General features: G+C 42.7%; 1 protein-coding gene across 1 annotated transcript in view; it reads left to right on the top strand.

The window, feature by feature from the left end:
- CUL4A (cullin 4A) overlaps positions 1-15,535 on the top strand; it is a 635,676-nt gene that overhangs the window by 342,744 nt on the left and 277,397 nt on the right. The window contains exon 12 of the mRNA XM_069204675.1: positions 6,025-6,129. Within this exon, the coding sequence (XP_069060776.1) occupies positions 6,025-6,129 (105 nt within the window). The remainder of the gene's footprint in view (positions 1-6,024; positions 6,130-15,535) is intronic.

Here is a 15,535-nt window from a genome sequence, read left to right as displayed (position 1 = left end):
AAGCAGAGTCAGTCTGAAAACATAGAAAATGAAAAATTGAGGGGGAACCAAAGTGGGTCCAGAAGGACAATCTGCGTGTTTGTGGCCCTTCCTTGTCACAGGCACTTGCCCCACCCACACAAGTAAGTTACAATTTTTTTGGTAGCTGAAGGGGAAGGCTGGGTGGTAGGTAATTTGTGCCGTCTCAGTGATCCCATACAGAAATGTGAGGAAAATTTGATTATTTTTTTTTAATCTAAATTTGAGGTTTGTAGGGGATTCTGGGTAAGAAAACATTGGTGGATCAATTGAAATCACGCCTCCATGGACTGCCTCAGGGTTTTCAGAAATGTCTGGGTTTGGTAGGTTTCTCTAGATGGCCGTTGAGGCTGGGAACAAAAACGCAGGTTACCCCCCAATAAAACCATGTTGTTTTGTGATATATAATTTTGATGTCTCCACAATCTGTTTTAGGTCATTTCCTGTTAAGGGCACTAGGCCTAGCCATATAAGTGAGGTACCATTTTTATCAGACGACCTGGGGGAGTGAAGTTTGTGGCTCCCTGCATTTTCCAGAACTTTCCATCACAGAAATGTGAGAAAATGTTTTTTTTTTTTTTTTTTAGTGAACGTTTCAGATTTGCAAGGGATCTTGGGTATAAAGATGTGGTGTGAGCCATGCAAGTCAGCCCACCCTGAATACCACTGTGTGTCTAGTTTTAAAAAATGTACAGGTTGGCTACTTTTCTTAGTAGTCGGCTGAGTGAGGTCCAAAATCTCAAGCTACCAACATTGGTGAGAAAAAGGGTCCGTTTTCGGTGGAAAACTGTGCTGCTTCCATGTTTTGTTTTGGGCTGTTTGTTGCAGGCAGTAGGCCTACCCACACAAGTTAGGTACCATTTCTATCAGTAGACCTGGGCGAATGCTGAGTGGAAAGACGTTTGTGGCTTCTACAGATTCCAGAACTTTCCCTCACAGAAATGGGAGGAAAATGTGTTTTTTTAAGTCAAGTTTTGAGGTTTGCTAGGAATTCTGGATAGAAAAACGTGGTGAAAGCCCAGCAGGTCATCCCACTGTGGATACCCGTAGGTGTGTAGTTCTAAAAGGTACAGGTTTTCTAGGTTTCCCTAGATGCAAGCTAAGCTAGGGCCCAAAATCCACAGCTAGGCACATGGCAAAAAAGGGTCAGTTTTCGGTGAAAAAATGCGATGTGCCCATGTTGCGTTTTGGGCTGTTTCCTGTCAGGGGCACTAGGCTTACCCACACAGGTGAGGTACCATTTTTATGGGGAGACCTGGGGGAATGCTAAGTGGAAGGAAGTTTGTGGCTCACCTCGGATTCCAGAACTTTCCGTCACAGAAATGTGAGAAAAAATGTGTTTTTTAGATAAACTTTGAGGTTTGTAAGGGATTATGTGTAACAGAACCTAGTGAGAGCCACACAAATCCCCCATCCTGGATTCCCAGGGGTGACTAGTTTTACAAAAGTACAGGTTTGCTAGATTTCCCTAGGTGCCGTCTGAGCTAGGGCCGAAAATCCACAGTTAGGCACATTGAAACAAAAACGGTCAGTTTTCACTGGAACAATGTGATGTGTCCACGTTGCATTTTAGGCCGTTTCCTGTCACAGTCACTAGGCCTACCCACACAAGTGAGGTACCATTTTTATCAGGAGGCTTGGAGGAACACAGAATAGTAGAACAAGTATTATTGCCAATTTTCTTTCTTTGCATTTGTGGCTTCCAGATGTTAGACTGTGTGTTCAAAAACAAAAAAAAGTCATTTTGAGAAATTCCCTCTAATTCCCATGCTAGTATGGGCACCTACAAATTCAGAGATGTGCAGATAACCACTGCTTCTAAACTAAATTTTTGTGCACATTTCGGAAATACATAGGTTTCCTTGATAACTATCTTTCACTCTATATTTTACCAAATGAATTGCCTGGTACACAATGAAAAACCTTTCCAAGGTGCAGCTCAGTTATTGGCTCCGAGTATCTCAGGTTCTTGGTGAACCTACAAGCTGTCTGTATCCCCACAACCAGAAGGGTCCAGCAGACGTAACTGTTTATTACTTTAGAAAATCTGCCATAGTTAGAAGAAGTTACAGATAAATACGTGGATACAAATGCTGTTTTTTGCAACACAGTTTCAATATATTTTCTTTCCAACTGTTACTTTCTATAGGAACACCTTAAAGGATCTTCACAAAGGTCCCCTTGCTGTATTCAGCATGTTGTCTACTTTGCATAAATGTATAACTGTCTGGGATCCACCATTGGTTTTAAACCCATTTTTACCACTAACTGGAAGGAGGTTGAAAGCATATAAAATAGGCATAATGGGCTACGTCCCACTAAAATGCAAAAACTATATCGAAAAATTTGGTTTTCTAGTCTGCCTGTCCTGAAAGCTGGGAAGATGCTGATTTTAGCACCGCAAACATTCGTTGATGCCATTTGCAGGAAAAAGAGAAGCTTTCTTCTGTAGCACTTTTTTTCCCATTTTTTTCCCAAAAAAATGCAAAATGTAACTGTGTCTTGGCTAATTTTCTCAGTCCCTACCAGGAGAATCCACAAACCCTGGTTACCTTTAGAATCCTCAGGGTGTTGGGGAAAAAAGGGTGCAAATTTTGCACGGATACCTTATGTGGACAAAAGGTTATGGAGGCCTAAGCGCAAATGACCCCAAATAGCCCAAAAAAGGCTCTGAAAGGGGTTGTGGGTATATCAGCAAAAGGGTTTAAAAATGCTTGTTGTCCAGCAACAGGAGGACATATGTATCCTATAGTTAGCCTCATGCTCCTATAATAAGGTATGACATACCTCCTGGCCCCAGCTAGACATTTAGTTATTTGTATTGCCACCCTCACACCTCCTTTTTTTGAATCTCTGTTGATGCAAAAGATTGTTATGTAGATGTTAGTACTTTTAACCTTGAGTAGCCCATCATAAGCATTGGATATTCCTGCAATGATCAAACATCTTCTACTCTACCATCATCAGTTTGAGTATCCCAGGACTGTTGTAAGAATTGTTCAGTCTGTCTGCATTAAGAGTAATACACTTTACCCATGCACCTTACATTTCACTGCTTCCCACTTTGGGACATCTCAAGCATCTTTCCATATATTCTGTTTCCATATTATTTCCATCCGAAGTTCTCAACTCCTGTCCCTAAAAAAAAGTCTCTCTCGTGAAGTACCTCCCCGCCCCACACCCGAAGCTGTGCCACACATAATTTCAGAATAACAACACTTACTGTATCTTGTGCCGATTCATTATCCACCTGTCCCTCTTTCCTTTTGCCCCATTTAATTAACTGCCCTCCCTCCCCAATGAAAATACTTATAGTATTCCTCCCGTCATGCAACAACAATTACAAGCTTCCTTTTAAGAACTTCCTTTTGATTTGCTCATGTGCCATTCCGCCCTCAGCCTTTCAGAATTATAAAGTTCATGAAATTGCCTCTCTGGTGCTTCCCTGTTTGAGTCTCTTGTTGGCAAATACCTATTATAGTCTCTGCTTTATTTCTGCCTTGTGTCGGCATCGTCCCTGCTTATGTGTCACATGTTGCCTTCTTGATCTTTGTCCTAATCAGACATTTTGTCACTTCCTTGAGCTATCTTTCAACAAGTTTAGTATCACCTTAATATTGTTTAATGATTACAGTGCATGTCTCATTTCCCTGTCAACCTCCCCATAATGGGATTGCCTCCTCAATGGTAGCAAATCTTGTCCTCAAAATCATGACCAGGTAATAAAACCCTTTTTTTTTTTTTTTTTTTTAAAGTGTAATGGATGACAGGCCTTGGTAGAGCTGCACACTGTGCCCCTTGGATTGATGATCTGTCTGCTATAATATTTTCCATGATTTTTTGTTTACCCTCAAGAAAGTGAATTCGTCTGAGGAAGGCTGGAGGGGTTTGTTAATGCTTCCCTACTGTGATCACTGTATGTTTGCATTCCAGTCTGATGTCTGGCAGTTCTAGTCTTTCCTTTGTCACTTTTAACACTCCCCACAAAAAAAGCTTGCACCCCTTATTCTTCAACCCATCATTGAACACCTCTAGAATGAAAGTTATTGCTTTCATAGAAGAAGCCATCTTGCTCTTCTTGTAGTACTAAATTATATTCCCATAGTGCCATCAGTTTAGCTCAAATCCAGTCTTACTCTGCAGCTGTCTCTGCTATTGTAAACCACTCCTCCCCTGAGTTCGTCAATCTTATTATGGATGTCCTTCAAGCTATTTTTTCAGGCCTGAACACATGGCGCTGAGCCCGCTACTGATTCCTGTAAAAGACCATTCTACATAGTCTCTGGAAATAGGGTTTTCTTGTTTATGTGAGGGGTTACTTTCGGCGAACTGATAAAACTACGCAATGCAGTTTGCTTATCTCTGAGCCTTAAAGCCAAGATCATTAGCATGTCCTCACTGAGGGTATCTGCTACTTTCCTTGGCTTTTCCTGAATAATTTGTAGATTCCCTATTACTAGTAAGTGATCATTATCCCTTTTAGCGTACTTCGAAACCTCCATCTTGGCCAGTTTCTCCACCTGCTACCTATTCCTCTGTAATGTAATGTACTGCTGATCATGTTTGCAGGGATCTCCACCCAGGCGGGGAGGTGCCAGAACATTGCTCTTGCAAAATGTCTGCTTCTGCATCCTGCCTCAGCAACTGTGGGTTATTGGTGCCCTGCTGCTTTCTCACCACACAGGTTGTTCCTGTGTGTGCAGGCTGTCATTGTGGACCTTAATAGAATGTGCCATTACCCCTGCAGTTAGTGCAAAGAATCACCTCTATGAAATCGATCCCACCAAATCCTCCTGTGTTGTATTGATCCCTTGTCTTTCGCTGAACTGATTATCCTCTTGTTATGTTTCTAGCAAAGTCTGCTTGCTTGTTTCTGGCTTGCCCCCACCTTGAGCCTGCCAGCTAGTCCTTCCAGTCGGGGTGTAATTGCTCGTTTCTTAATCCATTACAGAATCGTGTTTTCACCTAAGAGCCTCTGGACTCCCCGCAGCACCACACTTTCAGTACTGTTTTTTCACCGTTGGCGGTGATGTCCGTAACTCTGCAGCGTGTTGAGTTTTCAGGTTAAAATTGTGTTTTTCAGTCAGGTTAACGGATCTTTCGGATCCTGCTCCCAACTCCGCGCACAGCTATTCTACGCTCCTTACCACATCGCTCCCTACAACCTCGTGAGGACGTTCAGAAACTTTCCCAAAAACAACATTTCTGAATGAAAGGGTTACCTGCAATGGGAGTTTTAGTCACGCGAGATGGAGTCGGGCAGCAAGTATAATATCACAGGAGGCAGGGCTCAATCAACCTGACCCTCCTTCGTTGCCATCAGTATTAACTGCAGCCCTGAAAACGCCTTGGTGAGTAAAATGTTACTCATTGGAAAAGTGCGACATGACTCAATTTGTTTTTCTTGCTTTTCACCACCTGCAGTCCCATTATTCGTTTCCATACGTAGGGCTTTCTGTTGAGTTTGTCTTCTCAGGCTGATGTGTTAATTGGTCAATGTCATACTTTTTTTGTTTCTGACCCGAATAAAAATCATCCACAATCGAAGCCTTAAATTTGTATGTAGTAACTGGTGGACCAAGAGGTTATCTTTCGTTGGAAAAGAGGTCAGTGAGTGAAATGGTTCTTTATGGCTTCTTTTGGAATCTGAAGGTCTCGTTTTCAAATTCTGGCAAAGCCTACTCAGCCTCCTATCAGTCCAAGGTGTTGGTAAACTGAGTCCAGTTAGTATTAAAATATTTGCAGTGCTTAGGAACAGCAGAAAGGCAGTATGAATTTGAGTAAAATAGTTATTATTAAATATATTGTGTATATTTACCGAAAGCCACAATGTTGCTAGCAATGTAAAAAAAAAAAAGAAAAAAAAGTGAAATATTGACACATTAATATTTTATTTTGAAAAACTGACGGAACTGTTATACTTTTTCGTGTGTTTATATTTTGAAATTGGTTGTATTTGTAACTTTGACTTTCAGTAATAAGTGATTTACATCTTTCTGTTTGTAGCAAAGCACGTGGACTCGAAATTGAGAGCTGGTAATAAAGAATCAACAGATGAAGAACTTGAAAGAATACTTGATAAAATTATGATCATTTTTCGATTCATTCATGGTAAGAATGACCACTCTTGCAATAGTTGAGAATTTATTTTTCGACCCCTTTCAAGGTAAATGGCGCCAACGTGTGATGCCAAATTTAACTGTTATTTATTACAGTAAGATATATTCTGTGGTTTAAGACTGTTAAATAATTTTCTTTGGGGACAGAAATGTCCTCTATATGGTTATTAACGTGCGCCCCTGCCCTGAGTGCCTAATTTTACTGACGTCTGGATCCCGAATGATAGTTTTTGCTTGTCATAGGTAAACACAGCTCGTGAGTATGTGTTATGACTTAGCCTGTCTCAAGGATTGAATTCTTGTTGAACCCGAAAGGGGCACTCATAGTGCTACTCTTAGAATGGTGGAAGACTACTGCCTTTGCCAGGAGTTAAGCAGCACAAGTGTGGTGGTGGGAGCATACCATGTAGTAATCAAAAGTTGTGAACAGGACCTTTTTAATCTGCGTCACTTTAGCAAGGCCTACAGGCTCACTCACTTTTAAAAGTTCAGCTGCATTGTGCTTAACTCATCCTTGGCTATACCAGAATGAAGTGAAGTACTGCACAGAAGGTGTATTTGAGCTGGGTGTATGTGTGAGGGCCCTATACAGGGATAATGCAACATTGAGTAATGCATGCATGGTGTATGCATGTGGTGTAGGTGCATGTGTCTGAGAGTGGTAGAGTACCTGAAGGATTTAGTGCTCGGCAGTGTGTAAAGAATAAGTGTATTTGCTGGGTGTACCTGTGATTGGTACAATACATGAAGGGTACAGTGCATGCATGATAAGTGCAAGTGCTAGATGTATGTGTGCCTATGAGTGGAACAATACATTAAGAATATAGTGGTGAGCAGTGCACGCATATTGACTGCAAGTGCTGGTTATATGTGTGCCTCTGTGTTGTGTAGTACATGGAGAATACAGTACTGTGCAGTTTGTGTATGCTATATGCATGCACTGTGTGAATATGTGCCTGAGGATGGTACATTACATGGAGGGCCCTGCCTAGGTTCCGTTTTGGAAGACCCAGTCCTGCAAAGTGAAACATGGAGTGGTGGTAGAGAAATCCCCGCAGAACAAATTGTGGATTGCTGCATTCCTGTAGGTTGGATGGGGGACACACTGGGGTGGGGAGGACAAGGCCTCCCTTGTACACTTCAGAGGGTGCTCTTTGATTCAGTTAGAGGTCACAAAGATGAGGCCTGTGCACATCTCATGAAGGAGATGGGGCTGATAAGAGGATCATAAAGGATGGCACTGGGGGGGCCCTGGGCTAGCATTTTGTTGCACATATCACTGTGGCTGACATCCAGGTGTGAACTCTAATGACTCTGATGGCCAATGTGTTGGGACTATAGCTTTGCAGTTCTGTGACAGACTGATTTTCAAGAGGGAGCTTCAAAAGAAGCAGAACTCCACATAAAACTTCAAAGACTCAGACACTAAATCACATTTGAAACCCCAAATTTTGTCATCTGCTTAGCAGCCAGACGAGCTGTGTGGAGGAGTAGAGCTGCAAGACTTCTGCCTGTGATCAGGACTAGGGGCCAAGGTCTGACAGTCTCCCTGCTGAGTGAGGGGCATCACACAGGAATTCCAAGACCACCTGCCCCGAAGCCTGGAGCACAGAGCTCGCCTACTTGCCAAGACCAGTGTGCCCTGAGAGGAAGAGGAGAGTGTTGGAGGGAGATCCAGTGGGGAGCCCTGTCAAGTATACTTGCTGTGCGCAGTGAGAGGAAACTGCTTCTGTGCTGATCAGGTTTCTGTCTGTGTGTAGAACTGAGTGAACCCCCTATGCCAGGAGAGGGCTGTCCTGAGGATAGCCACATAAGACTGCTGTGCATTAAGGGCCAAAGCCTTATGCCGTAGCGGCTCAGCAACCCCGTATGCCAGGCGGGGTGCTGTGGTAAAGACTGCCCTTGTGTAAGGGCTGACGCCTTGTGCGGTAGAGGTGCAGCGACACCGTATGCCAGTAGGGCACTTGCATATTATTTATTAAGTAACAATAGATTGGAGTAATTTTATGTTCTTCCAATTCTCCTGTGGGTGACGTTGAATACAGTGGCTTCAATTGCAAGAGCTTCTCCTGCCCTGAGATGTACAGAGTTTATTGCATGTGTGAATTGTAGGTAACAAAAAATTTACCACAATGCAGATTATATTCAGCCTGGAGCTCTTGATAGCATTTGAGCGAGTAGCATACCCACCATCACATCCCAGAGATTGATAATCCTTATAATATCACCTTTCAGGAACACCTGTAGTATAGTTGCATGCTGTAGTGCTGGTTCGATCCAGAGCAGCGTTTGTTCAGGTAGTCAACTATCCGACACCAAGTTTTTAGTGTCCCTCCTAATCGTGAATACCAATTTGACTGTTGGGGGAGCAAAGGATCCACTCTACCTCCATGTAATATATGTTTACAGACACTTCGCCCAGCATCCATTTCCCGAAGCGTATGAGGGGTGTCCTTGACTATCATACAGTCATTTATTATTAGTAAGTGAGAAGCTTTTAGTGTAGGACTAGACATTGGCAACAGCGAGTACATTTGAAACACTGTGTCTAATCTGTGGAAATTCCTAAATCCATAAGAAGCTCTGCATGGTCGAGTCTATTTTGGTGAAGAAGAAGCGTGGTAGCTCGAACAGGAAGTTTTGCAACTGATAAAGTGTGGCCATTCTAAAAATAGTGAATCTGCTTGAGACTGATAGGGGGAGCATTGACTAATGTTTAATATGTGGTGAGAGTTCGCCAACCAGTAATTGGGTATTCTGTTCCCATGCTGTGGTATGTTCTAGAGTGATGTAAATATTTAAGTCTTCACGTGACAACTAGCTGGAAAAACTGAAGATTTAGCCATGTTAATATGAAGGTCTGTAACTTCATCAAAGATGTGTAAAATGTGAAGGGCCAGAGGGCCCTGTGTCCAGCTCAGTCAAGAAGATGAGGACGTCATCCATGCAAAGAGCTACTCTGTCCGAAATACAGGAATCACATTTGAACCTTTGCATGTGGGATTCATTCTGCAGCAAATCTGCCAGCGGCTCAATAGTAATGGAAAGAAGGGGATCAGTATTGGGAAAACTTGCCTCATTCCTTTCTGTATGACAAAGGGGTAAGACATCTCACCAGCTGCTCAAACTAGCCGACAAGTCCGTATAGAGCAGTTATACATTGGTAATACAGTTAGGTGTAATATGAAGCCTTTGAAGAAGAAAGAACAGATAATCCCACCTTAACGAGTCAAACACCCTTTTGACATCTGTCAGCGGGGCCAGCACTGGACTTAGTAATCCATCAGCAAGGACCAAGGCATTTTACAACTGACAATATGTTATGTCTAGTGACTCATCGGGACATGGACTCTGATTAGTCTCAGCAGTCCAATGAGTGGATGAATGTGACCAGCCTGTCAGCTACAGACTTTGCAGTAATTTCGACCTCCATATTGAAGAAAAAAATAGGGCAGTAGAAAGAGCACAGCTTTGGTGGATGATCAGGCTTTGGGATCACAACAATTTAAGCTGCTTGCAGGTCAGAGGGCAATAATGTTTTTCTTGAAGAACACCCTCTATGCAGTCAACAAGTTTGTTAGCACAGAATTTTTAAAAACCCACTGAGCATCCATCGGGTCCTACTATTTTACTCAATTGCAAACTGCTTAAGGACACCAGAATGTGCACTGCCATAAAACCGCCCTTTAGGGACATCTTTTCCACCGCCAATATTTTCCTGAGGGGGAGATCAGTCACAAACTCCCCTCTCACCGTTCAGTGCACATCTTCTTTCTTGAAATATAAGTAAGAAAAATAACGCTTAAGTTGCTAGGCAATTTTGTTGTCGCTTGCGATTTTCAGGCCCTTTGAAAAAGAGTTTTGTTCGATTGATGCATAATGTATGTGTCTTAGGCAATGGAGCTTCACACCCGCTTTGTTCCCATTGCGGGATGCAGCTCTGTGATGATACCCAGACCTTAGCCTCATCAGGCTCAAGCTGCTGTAGCCGCAGAGTGTGAAGTATATCCCTACAAACTACAGTGCCTGGGGTTCAAGATATTGCAACTCTAGATCTATGATGCAGGATTTGAGATCATGTACAGATTGTCAGAGCTTGCACCTGAGGCCTGTTTGGAAACTAATTATGTCTCCTCTCAAGGCTTCCTTAAAGGCTTCCAAATGGACACGTGGAGAATCGACGGAGGCTTTATTGTGAGCAATGTCTCTCTCCTCTCCAGTCTGTGGTTTCTGCATTTCCTACCTTGTGGAAACCATGCGCTCAGCTTCCATTTCAGCTCAGAATGTTGGATTGCGAGAATGATACAAAGCTCCACTGAAGAGTGCTCTGAGAGGCCTTGAGAAAGTATCATTACTCCTACAACTTTTTGCGTCGCCATCTTAGGTACTATGAAATAATATAGATCAGAAAGCATAGCAGAAGCCAGACTAAAAGGTGAAATGCTGCTCGTGCAAGAGGAATGTGTACCATAGGTCAGAGTGCCACATGGTCTCTTTAAGTTGTGCCATTAATTAAGGGCATCTTGAGGATCTATCAGAATTCCCCATACTGTGACAGGACTCATCCATCACCCCATTCCAGCCACTCCCCATGGGACCGTCACGTAGTTCCCCTGTATGCCGCGTAAGTAACTCCAAGAACGCAGCAGTCCGCAGGGGAGGCACATAGGTGTTAAACAGTGTTCAAGGTCCTCCCTGTAGGAGGCACATGATCACCTTGTATCTACCCCATTTAGTGACCCACTCTTGTGTTACATGAAAGGGGATGTGACTTTTCATCATGGTAGTTCCTCGGGACCCCTCACACAAACTGGACTGGAAGTCTTGAATCCCTGTCTAGTTAGAAAAGGGACACTGTTGCACATAAGGTGTGTTTATTGGAGAAATATGTCAGCATGGACTCTTTTAGCTGTTTTTTGGTACCATACCTCTTTTAGCCTTATCATGCAAACAATTAACATTCCAGGCTATCAGGCACAGTTGTTCAATACCAGCCCTATGTTGAGAGTCGCCATTGGACACGAGTGCTGATAATGTTCCATGTTGAGTTCCCGGAACCAGATTTGACATACTTGTAGGACACAAGAGGAGAAAACTATGGTGTCTGAGAACTAAAGAAAAAAAAACAAATGATTCCCTACCATTCCCACCCTACACTTTATAAACCTGAATCATCTGTCGCAGGACAGAACATAGGATGGTGCCTACAGGGTAGCTGTTGATTCACATCCCAAAGTAACCCCAACTTAAAGAAGAACCTAAGTGTGACCGGCCGTGAGCAATAGTGTAACATCCACAAAGTCTCTTATATGTAAAGAACAAACAATAGAAAGTGGGGCGGCTCACTGAATGGCCACTAGTATAAAACCCCCCAGTTCACCTTGACAATGTTCACAGTCCAATCACTGCGTCTCTGAACTATCCCCAGAGCTGCAATCGGCCTGTGCAGAGATAGCAGTATGCTCCGAAGAAGATGGGGCAGTATGAATGTAGTCACAACACAGCAATGAGGAGAAGGTCCCCCCCAGAGATGACAACAGGTGTAGCAGTTCAGGCTCACACTCTACTCCCTCCACTATCATGTTGTCATCCTCCGGCCCTCTCTTCTGATCAGCACTGTGTTCAGCCAGAGCCACCAACTTACTCCGCCATGTAAGCTACCATTTCAGGATCGATTTCAAGATGGCCTGGGCAGCCCGAGGGGCCAGGCAGGAGGGGAAGAGCCACAGAAAGCTGCAGCAAAGTACCCTGTCTGAGAGCAACCCTCTCTTCTTCCCACCTCCTAACTTCCTCAAGAGGGTGAAGGATTGAAACATGACTTTGAGTTTGGCCAGGTACAGGAGCTGATGTTTAGATTATCAAGTTTCCTCTCAGCTTCCACAAAAGACATCCGCTGCTTCTGAACAAGCCTTGTGTAATCCAGAAATATCATGGTCTTACTGGATTCAAACGGCAAGAATTCATGGTTACAAGCAAAGTGAATAATTGCTCCCCTGTCCTTCTTATTAAGCAAGCAAATAATCACAGGTCTGGCGATGTGGTGGGGGAGCAAGGGGGGTGTCGCAGGCTTTTCTGTATGTGCTCTCTGAACCCGCTCAACAAGGAAGCATTGGGAAAGTGATTCCAGAGATTGTTACTCATGGCCCTTGTTAGTGCGTCAGACCTTAATAAGTAAACTTACAGGGCGATGCGATTAGGCCGATGGACGTTTTGACTGCGCTTCAAGATTTTCCCACCATGTAACCCCGTAACAATACAAATCAATAGCGTTAACAATCAGTGACATCCGTAATCAATAGGAGTCAGTAATTTCCACAGATCATAACCTTGCGGCCATGAATAACCACACCTTGATGTAAACGTTTAAATGTTTATTTCCCTATATTAACAATGCTAATGTCACATAACATAATCTCAAAATCAAATGATAAACATACAGAAACATCACTGGCTGACCAAAGCGGCGAAACAATCGCAATCTAATCAAAGCTTGAGCCACAATACATTCTAAGGTTTCAGTACAAATTAATAGCAAGAATAACTGTGCAAATGAAATAACATACATGTAGATTCAGCAGAGAAAAGAAATCAACTGTTATTACATATAGCGCTCATAATCAGTGGGAACCCGAACTAATATCAGATTAGAATAGCATGTTTGGACTTCATGCAAACAAATTTAGTCACACAAATTTGGAAAACATCTAATTATGGCTCTATCTGAGTAGTGGTTGGTAACTATAAACAAAAGCAAATAAACATAACAATCAGTAACACTGTCTTTATACCTGTCCTCAGTATGGTTCAGCAAGCGATTCTTCGTCAGTAGGACAACAGTTCGGTCAGCAAGGCATCAGGATTCAGCATTAAAGTTTGGAAACAGCAAAGTCTTTTTGTCCATTTCGGAAAAGAATAGCTAAACTCTCAAAAAGAATGGGGAGAATGGTGCATCTCCTCACGGTGCAGTCCGGCTCAGTTAGATTTCCTAAAACTACTTCCCGTGACCCTACTGGTCAAAGAATCGCATGTTTGCATTTAGTCCAATGAAAATTAAATCCAAAATCTACACTTTTGCTACTAGCATATGGTTCACATGTCGTTGATTGGCTCCTCTCCTCCTATTCGCATCGGACACTCAGGTAGTCGCACCTACAAATGTGTGCATTATTTTTCTCTGTTTTAATTTATTTTCTATGCAAATTCAACACTTTAGAATACATGAATAATCATTAATAAATTCAGCATTAACATCCTCCCCTCGGCATCCTCCACCCTCACAAGTTTCCTGAAGGCCAAAAACAGTCTAGATCATGGGTACTAGAAAATGTTTTCTCAAGGGCCAACATTTTTCGTCTGTTATGTGACCAAGGGCTGCATAGATGCCAGCAGGGTGGTGGTCAGGGCAGGGACATATATATCAACTGATCTGCACAATGTGAAACCATAAATCCTGGGATTGATCCTGGCTTCCCCACATAACCGAATTGTGTGATCCTAGGCAACTGTTTTATTTCACTTTCCCTCCTTTTTCTTCATTATTACATGTAAGAGGACCTCGAAATACATGACCTTGGGATGTTTGCTGCAAAAAAAAATATATATATATTCTCCTGTGTTTGATTTAATGAACTGTAATGTTTATGTACAAGAGGAACCCACGCCACCCAGAGGGTACACGTAACAATTGACTTGCCTCTTAGTCCACTATTGGCTTTGTTGCCAGGGTGGATGGAAGAAAGAACCTTAATAAATTAATGTTTGAAAACTATCACTTGTAAAATAGTACTTCTCAATGCTTTCATATAATCTCATATATCCGAAGGAGAAATGCTTCTGCATTTTAACCCCTTCACTGTGAGGCCTTTTCCCCCTCAGGTGCAGAGCCTTTTTTTGGCTATTTGGGGCAGTTCGCGCTTAGGCCCTCATAACTTTTTGTCCACATAAGCTACCCACGCCAAATTAGCGTCCTTTTTTCCGACATCCTAGGGATTCTATAGGTACCCAGAGTTGGTGGGTTCCTCTGGAGGAGACCAAGAAATTTGCCAAAATAGAGCTAAAATTTTGTTTTTTAAAAGAAAAGAATGGGAAAAAGAGCTGCAGAAGAAAGCTTGTGGTTTTGTCTCTGAACATGACATCAACAAAGGGTTTGCGGTGCTAAAATCACCATCTTCCCAGCTTTCAGGAACAGGCAGACTTGAATCAGAAAACCACATTCTTCAACTCAATTTTGGTTTTTTACTGGGACATACCTAATTTTAACTTTTGTATATCCTTTCAGCCTCCTTCCAGTTAGTGACAGAAATGGGTGTGAACCAATGCTGGATCCCGGACAGCTAAACATTTCTGAAAAGTAGACTAAATCCTGAATACAGCTAGGGGTCATTTGTGTAGGTCCTTCAAGTTTTCCTACAGAAAGTAACAGCTAAAATAACAAATCTTGAAATTGAGGTGAAAAAACAGCCATTTCTGTCCACATTTTCTTCTATGCCCTTTTCCAGCTATGGCAGATTTTTAAAAGCAATATACCGTTACCTCTGCTGGACTATTCTGGTTGCGGGGATATATAGGGCCTGTATGTTCATCAAGAACCTTAGGTACCCAGAGCCAATAAAGGAGCTGCACCTTACAATGGGTTTTCATTGTATACTGGGTATACAGCAATTCATTTGGTGAAATATAAAAAGGGTTAAAAATAGGTATCAAGGAAACCTTTGTATTTCCAAAATGGGCACAAGATAAGGCGCTGAGAAGCAATGGTTATTTGCACATCTCTGAATTCTGGGGTCCTCATACTAGCATGTGAATTACAGGGTATTTCTTAAATAGACGTCTTTTTTACACACTCTCACATTTAAAAGGAAAAAATGTAGAGAAAGACAAGGGCAATAATACTTGTTCTTCTATTCTGTGTTCCCCCAAGTGTCCTGATAAAAATGGTACCTCACTTGTGTCGGTAGGCCTAATGCAGGCGTCAGGAAATGCAACCTGAACACATCACATTTTTACAATGAAACCTGTTTTTTGGAAAGTGCCTAGCTGTAAATTTTGGCCTCTAGCTCAACCGACACCTTGGGGAATCCAGGATGGGGTGACTTGTGGGGCTCTCACCAGGTTCTGTTACCCAGAATCCTTTGTAAACCTCAAAATATGGCCCCCAAAACACTTTTTCCTCACATTTCGGTGATATAAAGGCCCTGAGAGGAGCCACAAATTTCCTTCCACCCAGCACTCTCCCAAGTCTCCCGATAAAAATGGTATCTCACTTGTGTGGGTAGGCCTAGTGCCCTCGACAGGAAGTGCCCCAAAACACAACATGAACACATCACATTTTCCCAAAGAAAACTGACCTGTTTTTTGCAAAGTGCCTAGCTGTGGATTATGGCCTCTAGCTCCTCCAG

This window comes from Pleurodeles waltl, chromosome 8 (assembly GCF_031143425.1).
Source record: "Pleurodeles waltl isolate 20211129_DDA chromosome 8, aPleWal1.hap1.20221129, whole genome shotgun sequence".
Lineage (NCBI taxonomy): Eukaryota > Metazoa > Chordata > Amphibia > Caudata > Salamandridae > Pleurodeles > Pleurodeles waltl.
Note: the sequence above shows the minus strand (reverse complement) of the source record. Positions and strands in the feature narration are given on the sequence as shown.